The sequence below is a fragment of the Siphateles boraxobius genome, unplaced genomic scaffold, assembly GCF_051911475.1.
Source record: "Siphateles boraxobius isolate OS27281-9 unplaced genomic scaffold, OSU_SipBor_1 3, whole genome shotgun sequence".
Classification (NCBI taxonomy): domain Eukaryota; kingdom Metazoa; phylum Chordata; class Actinopteri; order Cypriniformes; family Leuciscidae; genus Siphateles; species Siphateles boraxobius.
In genome coordinates, this window is record NW_027508919.1 from 512501 (window position 1) to 522500 (window position 10000).

The 10000-nt window shown below is 36.8% G+C and overlaps 1 protein-coding gene across 3 annotated transcripts in view; it reads left to right on the top strand.

Moving 5' to 3' along the window:
* The window catches only part of tbc1d9b (TBC1 domain family member 9b), a 43490-nt gene that overhangs the window by 21118 nt on the left and 12372 nt on the right, over positions 1–10000 (top strand). For all 3 annotated transcript variants that reach the window (XM_077247238.1, XM_077247239.1, XM_077247240.1), the window contains exons 14-17: positions 3583–3712; positions 3804–3902; positions 3990–4058; positions 7989–8229. In XM_077247238.1, coding sequence (XP_077103353.1) covers positions 3583–3712; positions 3804–3902; positions 3990–4058; positions 7989–8229 — 539 coding nt within the window. The remainder of the gene's footprint in view (positions 1–3582; positions 3713–3803; positions 3903–3989; positions 4059–7988; positions 8230–10000) is intronic.

The following is a 10000-nucleotide window of genomic DNA, read 5'->3' on the forward strand; positions in this document are numbered from 1 at the left end:
ATTTGTGGGTCCTGATAATGTCTGATGTTACCAGTAAAAAGTGGCTGACATTATTTTAAATATATCTAGTCAGTGACAGAGTGCATATTCGTCTAAAATAATTCTGTTTTGAGCTTCAGAATCATGAATATGTTTATTCTGGTGTCTCTATTGTCCTGTGCATTGGGTTATCACGACCAAGTCCAAGCCTATTCATTTACACACACAATGTTATAATATTGTATCATGAGTTCAGTATCGTGAGTTCAGCATCGTGATCTGTATTGAATCGTGACAGAAGTGTATCGTTACACCCCTATTCATTATATGTACAAGGTGAATAAAGAGTGATACCAGTTTTTCCTTTTAAATTTCTTGAATTAATTTTAGGCTTATAAAGCCTACAGTTTCATATTTGATATGGCCGTTTCTAAGGCCTGTACATGATCCATGATCTGAAAAACCTGTCGCACACGATCTACACAATCTTCTGTCTTCTGATTGATAGTTTAGACTTTTATAGCAAGTAAAAGAGTCTTTTAGTATAATTGTAAAGGTCTCCTTCAGCTCGTGCTTCACGTGTCTTTCTGCTGTGAAATCTGTACAGATTACATGTATTATGTAAATGTAAGAATAACTAATATTTTAAGATGAACATTTTCTGGACTGAAGCAACTTCGGTTTACTTGTTTATCCATACATCATTTTTAGAAAGGTCATTTTCAAAAGTGAGTATCAAATATGATCACCAGGTTTATTTGTTCATCTTTCAATCATCATTGTATTGCATTATATGTTTTAAAACTACAGAGCTTTGATCATAAAACTAAGCATATTTAAATGATATTCATATGCATTTTATGTAAGGATCTGCTAAAAAGATCTCATTGATTTACATGAGATGCAACAGAATTAAATCTTTTTGTCCATATAAATATCATCATCTGCACTAAACTGCATATTTTTGCTCAGTTTGTGCCTCTGAATAAAACTGAGGTGTTTGAGCTCCATATTCTCACTATATCATACATACATAAAGGCCTAGGTCGGTTGCACCAGCTGTGCGTAAGCTACAAATTAGCCTAGTTTTGACGTAAATGGGCACTAAGTTACAACTTACGAACTATTAAATATTTTTATGTTGCACCATTAAACTTAATTTAAACGTAACTACGTTCCAACTAAATATTTACGGCAGCCTCCGATCAGGAGTAACGGTTGTAATATAATATCAGACAGACTAAACTGCATCAATAAGCTCTTTTACCCGACAGACTTCAATTCTTTAGACATATATGATAATGCTGACATTTACACTCGCTTACATTTTAAGAGAGAGAACATTATGTGAAAAGATAATTAGCGGCTAAGATAACAGCGCCGCTGTCAATATTTATTTATTGATCCTTATTAATTTCAGTTCAAATACAGTTTCTGAAATGTTATTTACATATAAAAACACTTATGTTATTCATGATCAAGTATCGTATTTATTGGAAACTTATTTTTACCGTTAGTAACGTGAGGCAAAAGAAGTTAGAATGAAGGATAAACTGAAATTCACAGCATTTCTTACGAACAAATGGTGCAACGGAATATATATATATATATATATTAGTGGTGGGCCGTTATCGGCGTTAACTTGCTGCGTTAACGTGAGACTCTCATCGGGCCATAAAAAAATATCGCCGTTAATCTATTCTCAAAGTTGGGTTGGGATGGGATCATAAAATAGCCATCGAATATCGTTATATTTTCGCGCAAATCGCGCAGCGGGGTATTTTCCTGTCAGGGACACAAGGTGTAAAGACATGTTACATTGATCGTTCCTCTCGTTACTTTACATGTTGTTAAATGAGTCTATTCCAAGCGCGCTGTATCTTTTTTATGGGCATGAGCCGATGCTCAATTTACAAATGAATCACTCTTTTGAGTCGATTCTGTTCAAAGACTTCATCAAACAAGTTGGCAGATCTGTGTAAATCGGTTCGCGAATCACTTCTGTTCAGTTCCTCACGCACTCACGCGTTCAATCACACTCGACACGGAGTCGTAACAGGAAGATTTAAGAACATCAAGAGCTACAGTTTAGTCTAGTGAAAGCAAATCTGCAAATGCATCATATTTTTGCCAGCGATGAAGATCTTTATTAGTTGAACATCTTCGTATGCTGTCTGTGAATGAATGATTCCACAGGACGATACATTAGATTTCATTTCATTCAGGTAATACATTTTACAACCAAACAGATTATTACGCCACGATAGCACTACTAAAAAGTATGACATTATCCGTTGGACATATACATTAATTTATAGGCTACAAAATAAATAAGCTACCATTGTGTACAGTTTATGAAATGAACACCCGCCATCCCGCGGTAATGTGTGTGTATTGCGCAGGGGCATATAGTCACACGAATAGTTTACCGGTCATTGATTGAAACTAATTTGTTTAAAAAGGAGGAGGCTATTGCCGGTAAAGGCAGGTTCACATAAAATCATTATGACATATGACATTATTTTTTGATCTAACGAGCATCTGGTTTGGCGATGCAAAAACGGACTGTAGCTACTTCGTGCTAATCGTTTTTCTTCTTCTTCTTCCAATTAGCCTACAATGTTAAAAAAAAAAACCCGACGAAAACATGTTACTTGTTCAATTAATAAACAGTTTGTTTGATGACAAATCGCTAAAGATTAAAATTGGCCTCCCTTTCTGTCATTTTAATTGTGCGTTTTATTTATTTATTTTATAATTTTTTTTGACCGATATTCGACTTTTGCTCCTCTATTGTCGAATGGCATTCTTGGCAGAAATTCACATCCCTACGCGAGGCGAACTATTCTCAAAGACTTACTTTCAGTCATTATTTGGGTAGCACACCTATTCTGAATTCAAATGAGCCATTTTAATCTAGATTAATCTAGATTAATTCCAAGATTCCAGTGAGATTAATCTAGATTAAAAAAATTAATCTATGCCCACATCTAATATATATATATTTTAAGATGAACACTTTCTGGCCTGAACCAACTTCGGTTTACTTGTTTATGCATATATCATTTTTAGAAAGATCATTTTCAAATGTGAGTATCAAATATGATCACCAGGTTTATTTGTTCATCTCTCAATCATCTACAGAGCTTTGATCATAAAACTAAGCATATTTATATGATATTCATATGCATTTTATGTAAATATCTGCTATACTGCTATAAAGATCTCATTGATTTACATGACATGGAACAGAATTTCATCTTTTTGTCCATATAAATATCATCATCTGCACTAAACTGCATATTTTTGCTCCGTTTGTGCCTCTGAATAAAGCTAAGTTTTTGAGCTCTATATTCTCACTATATCATACTATATGAGACATAAAGGCCTGATGTATAAAATGCATGTATACAATTTATTTGCTTTCACTTATGCAAAACTTTAGTTTCCTTTAATAACTTCTCTAAAGGTTCAATAAACTGTTCCATTTAAAAAAATATAGATTTATCTGACTTGTTTTATTTGCCCACTTCTACTCTCTGTGGTTTGTGAATATGTTCCTAATAATGTGTGTGCTGTCATATCTCTTTCTCTGTCCTGTAGATATTTGGATAATGTTGTGAATAAGCAGACTGTTTCTCCACCTATTCCTCACCTTCACGCTCTGTTGACCAGTGGCAACAACCCTCCACCTGAGATCGACGCGTTTGAGCTCATTAAAGCGTCCTATGAGGTGAGGGGGCGGGGCTTAGTGCTTCGTTTTCCTGACCAATGACCAAACGAGTCTCTTTTTAACTGAGTTTGTCGTTTTTGTCTAATTGCAGAAGTTTGGTAGCCTGCGTGCCGATGTCATCGAGCAGATGAGGTTCAAACAAAGGTTAAAGGTCATACAGTCACTAGAAGACACGGCCAAGAGGAGTGTGGTAAGTGTGTGTACGTCGAGAGGACGTATTTCACAATCTTAGACATTTCCACATGTGATCCTGTATGTGTGTGTTTGTGATGTTCAGGTGAGAGCTATCATGACAGATTCTGCTTTCACTATTGAGGAGTTGGAAGAACTCTACGTTCTGTTTAAGGTAAGATAAAACCCTGCATTTATTTATTTGATATTAATTATTATTAAGTGAAGTATGCTTATTATTATTATTATAATAACTTAATTTATATAGACAATATTTGCATACAGAGATATGTTTTGTATTAAAAAAATTATCAACTGAGTGTAATTTTTGAATTTGTGTCTTGTATTTAGCTTAAATCAAATGTTTTGTATAGGTTTTTGTTAATTATATGATATTATGTTATTCAGTTTGTTCTTGCCATGGAGATAGACTTTTTTTATTTTTATTTAACCTTTCTTTAACCAGGAAAGTCCCATTGAGGTTAAAAACCTCTTTTTCAAGGGAGTCCTGGCCAAGAGGCAGCAAAAACACAATCAATTACATTTATAAAGGTTTATACAACACAAATTAAAAACATTTACAATTTAAACGGGTCATTTCAGGTTCTCTCAATCTGGACTTAAAAGCATTTAAGGAAATAAGTTTAGATAATTTCTAGTCTTTTTGCAAAAAATTCCATGCAGAAGGAGCGGAGTAAACAAAAGCCCTTTTTCCCAGTTCTCTGCGGGCAAATGGAACAAAGAGCAGCAAGTGATCATTTGATCGCAATGAATAAGAACCAACACTTCTCCATGTGATTAAACTACTGATGTAGGATGGCAACTTATAGATAAAAATATGCCAATGCCCTGATCTCCTGTTGGACAACGATGGCCATCCCACTCTGGAATATAATTCACAATGATGGGTCAAATTTTTACAATTTCGTAATAAATCTCAGAGACGCATGATAAACAGTGTCAATCTTATGCAGACATTGTACTGAAGCGGTCCTATATACCAGGTCACCATAATCTAAGACAGATACAAATGACAGATACAAAAAGAAAAAAGACAGCTTAAGTTTGAGTTTCTTCACAAGGTTATCTATATGAGGTTTAAAAGTGAGAGCATCATCAAGCCAAATGCCGAGGTACTTATAAGAATGAACCACCTCTATGACACTTCCAGTCAAAGTGAACACAGGAGGAGGAACTTGAGAAACCTTCTTAGTATTACTAAACAGCTTCAGTTTGGTCTTCTCAGCATTGAGAACCAGTTTAAGCTGCATAAGCGTGTGTTGAACCACATCAAAAGCTTTCTGCAAAGACGCAACCGCTTTAGCTGGGGACGATCCAAAACAATAAATAATCGTGTCATCAGCATAGAAATGCATATTAGCATCCGAGACATTGTGGCCCAGTTCATTTATACATTTATATACATAATAAACAAGAGAGGACCCAATATTGAGCCTTGTGGCACCCCCTTGTGGACCTTCACTAATGCAGAACATAGACCATCACATTTAATACACTGAGTCCTGTCACTCAGATAATTCATGAACCAGGAAACTGCACAATCAGACAATCCCAGACAAAGTAGCCTATGCTTTAAAACAGCATGGTCCACTGTGTCAAAAGCTTTCGACAGATCAAGTAAAAGTGATGCACAGAATTGCTTTCTATCAAGGGCGACAAGTATGTCATTAATTACTTTTGTAACAGCAGTGATGGTACTGTGCTTTTTCCTGAAGCCTGATAGCAGTTTAGAAAGAGGTTTATTTGAGTATAAAAACTCTTTTATTTGGTCTGAAACAAGGGATTCTAAAATACTGCTGACTTGCTGCTGACATGACGTTAAAAAAAATTTAATATCACATTTATTTGTAATTAATTCATTAATATATTTATTGGAAGAACAGATCAGATAAAACACAAAAATAAAACGCATTTATACACTAAATAAATAAAATAAATGAACACTTATTTATATATACAGTATATATACAACTTCTGTTTATCTTTTTTCTTTATTTTATTTTTGTATTTATTTTGTGTAAGAAAAATGTGTTATTTATAGATAAATATTTATTTATATATAATATAAATTATGTTTTTATATATATATATATATATATATATATATATATACATACAGTATATAAATGCAAATATTTCTTAAATATATACATGCATGTGTGTGTATTTATACTGTATATACAAAATAATTATACAAAGTACACACACACATATATTATGTGAACAAACTTTTATTTTAGCTAGACGCTATGACACTATGTACTGTATTAATATACAGTGGTGTGAAAAAGTGTTTGCCCCCTTCCTCATTTCCTGTTCCTTTGCAAGTTTGTCACACTTAAGTGTTTCGGAACATCAAACCAATTTAAACAATAGTCAAGAACAACAGAAGTAAACACAAAATGCAATTTGTAAATGAAGGTGTTTATTATTAAAGGTGAAAAAAAATCCAAACCATCATGGCCCTGTGTGAAAAAGTGATTGCCCCCCTTGTTAAAACATACTATAACTGTGGTTGTCCACACCTGAGTTCAATTTCTCTAGCCACACCCAGGCCTGATTATTGCCACACCTGTTCACAATCAAGGCATCACTTAAATAGGAGCTGCTTGACACAGTAAGGTCCACCAGAAGATCCTTAAAAGCTACACATCATGCCGAGACACAAAGAAATTCAGGAACAATTGAGAAAGAAAGTATTTGAGATCTATCAGTCTGGAAAGGGTTATAAAGCCATTTCCAAAGCTTTGGGAATCCAGCGAACCACAGTGAGAGCCATTATCCACAAATGGCGAAGACATGGAACAGTGGTGACCCTTCCCAGGAGTGGCCGGCCGCCCAAAATTACCCCAAGAGCGCAGCGACGACTCATCCAAGAAGTCACAAAAGACCCCACAACAACGTCCAAAGAACTGCAGGCCTCACTTGCCTCAGTTAAGGTCAGCGTTCATGGCTCCACCATCAGGAAAAGACTGGGCAAAAATGGCCTGCATGGCAGAGTTCCAAGGAGAAAACCACTGCTGAGCAAAAAGAACATCAAAGCTCGTCTCAATTTCTCCACAACACATCTTGATGATCCCCAAGACTTTTGGGACAACATTCTGTGGACCGATGAGACAAAAGTGGAACTCTTTGGAAGGTGTGTGTCCAAGTATATCTGGCGTAGAAGGAACACTGCATTTCATAAAAAGAACATTATACCAACAGTAAAATATGGTGGTGGTAGTGTGATGGTCTGGGGCTGTTTTGCTGCTTCAGGACCTGGAAGACTTGCCGTGATAAAAGGAACTATGAATTCTGCTGAGATCCTGAAGGAGAATGTCCGACCATCTGTTCGTGTACTCAAGCTGAAACGAACTTGGCTTCTGCAGCAGGACAATGATCCTAAACACACCAGCAAGTCCACCACCGAATGGCTGAAGAAAAACAAAATGAAGACTTTGGAGTGGCCTAGCCAAAGTCCTGACTTGAATCCTATTGAGATGTTGTGGTATGACCTTAAAAAGGCCGTTCATGCTCGAAAACCCTCTAATGTAACTGAATTAGGACAATTCTGCAAAGATGAGTGGGCCAAAATTCCTCCAGGACGCTGTAAAAGCCTCATTGCACGTTATCGCAAACGCTTGGTTGCAGTTGTTGCTGCTAAGGGTGGCCCAACCAGTTATTAGGTTTAGGGGGCAATCACTTTTTCACACAGGGCCATGATGGTTTGGATTTTTTTTCACCTTTAATAATAAACACCTTCATTTACAAATTGCATTTTGTGTTTACTTGTGTTGTCCTTGACTATTGTTTAAATTGGTTTGATGTTCCGAAACACTTAAGCGTGACAAACATGCAAAGGAACAGGAAATGAGGAAGGGGGCAAACACTTTTTCACACCACTGTACTATATTTATGCACACAAAAAAAAATCATCAAATTACATTACATCAAGAAAAGAAGCACCTTTCATTTGGATGAATGGATTTATAAAACAAACTATATTATGTTACCATTTTTTTACCACTATTTTGAATGCAATTAATCTTTGCCCAGCCCTAAAGTGTGTGTCTGTGTGTCTGTGTGTGTGTGTCTCTCGCAGGCGAAGCACATCATGAGCTGTTACTGGGGTTCGAGCAGCACCGCAGCGGAGCGTCACGACCCCAGTCTGCCGTATCTGGAGCAGTATCGCATCGACTGCGGCCAGTTTGTTCAGCTCTTCTCCGCTCTGGCACCCTGGAGCTGTGGCCTTCACACACACACACTCTCCAGCCGACTCTTCCGCCTGCTCGACCAAAACAAGGACTCTCTCATCAACTTTAAAGAGTTTGTCACCGGACTCAGTGAGTACATGCTTTCCCTCCAGAGCTTTTAGATCAGACCGAGTCAGAGTTTGACTAAAGTTGAAATGAAACGGAAGTCTTTTCTTCCCTATCATGGCGTATATCGAAGTGAAACTGCTTGATCTTGTCTGTGGGGAATTGATTGAATGCTTGTGGTTTGCTATTGGTGGATCTCGTGTGAGTGACAGTTTGCCCCGCCCACATCATCAGAGAAGAGAAGAGATGCTGCGAGAGGAACTTATTCTGATTCAAAATTACCAGGAACATGAATTTAAAACAATAATGATGTACACTGATAAATCATTTTTAATAAATACTGCAATATTCCATAAAAAAACAAGAAGTGCCCATTTTTATTTCATGGTGACTTTAATGTGAAAACCACTTTGGATCAACAAGCACTGTTGCCAACTAATTTTCAGGGGAAGTTGCTAAAGGCAGATCGATGTGTTGCTAAAAGTTGCTAAATGACGTTGTGACGTCATTGCGCTATGAAGTCATTACGTAATCGTAAAATTACGTAAAACTATTATGTAATACGTAGATATTTTTTGAAATGCTCATTTAGATTTATTTGTAAAAGATATATATGTGTGTGTGCCCACAGCCTCTGTGCCTGGCTATATAGACCTTATGTAGCCCCGCCCCTGCGCTCGTTGTATTTTGTCCGGTTTTCACAGCGATTTCCACAGCAATCTTAAAGGGTTAGTTCACCCAAAAATGAAAATGATGTCATTAATGACTCACCCTCATGTCGCTCCAAGCCCGTAAGACCTCCGTTCATCTTCAGAACACAGTTTAAGATATTTTAGATTTAGTCCGAGAGCTTTTTGTCCCTCCATTGAAAATGTATGTATGGTATACTGTCCTTGTCCAGAAAGGAAATAAAGACATCATCAAAGTAGTCCATGTGACATCAGTGGGTTAGTTAGAATGTTTTGAAGCATCGGAAATACATTTTGGTCCAAAAATAACAAAAACTACGACTTTATTCAGCATTGTATTGTCTTCCGGTTCTGTTGGGGATCCGCGTTCACGAGTCTGCAGTGACGCTGCTGACGTAAGACGCTGCTGACGTGTATCTGGTGCGTCCGTGTATTCGGGTTCAAATAAATATGGCTGGGCAAAAAAATGCAAGTCTTCCTCTGTGTGGAAATCCTTAGACATGTTTGTGAAGATTGTTTTGTTTCCAGCGTGCGTCTCCCTCATACTGTAAACGAAGCTTGGGCGCACCAGACACACGTCAGCTCGTCTTACGTCAGCAGCGTCACTGAACGCGGATCCCCACAGAACCGGAAGACAATACAATGCTGAATAAAGTCGTAGTTTTTGTTATTTTTGGACCAAAATGTATTTCCGATGCTTCAAAACATTCTAACTAACCCACTGATGTCACATGGACTGCTTTGATGATGTCTTTATTTCCTTTCTGGACAAGGACAGTATACCGTTCATACATTTTCAATGGAGGGACAAAAAGCTCTCGGACTAAATCTAAAATAAACTAAAACATTAAACTAAAACATTAAACTGTGTTCTGAAGATGAACGGAGGTCTTACGGGCTTGGAGCGACATGAGGGTTAGTCATTAATGACATCCTTTTCATTTTTGGGTGAACTAACCCTTTAAGGAATTATGAATGAACCGCTCAGTCTATTTAGCTAGCTTGTACACGTGTTGTTTGGATTAGAGTCACTTTCCAAAAGTTGCTAAAAGTTGCCAAATAAATTTAAAAAATTGCTAAATTTGTTGCTAGGTGCTTTTTGGAAA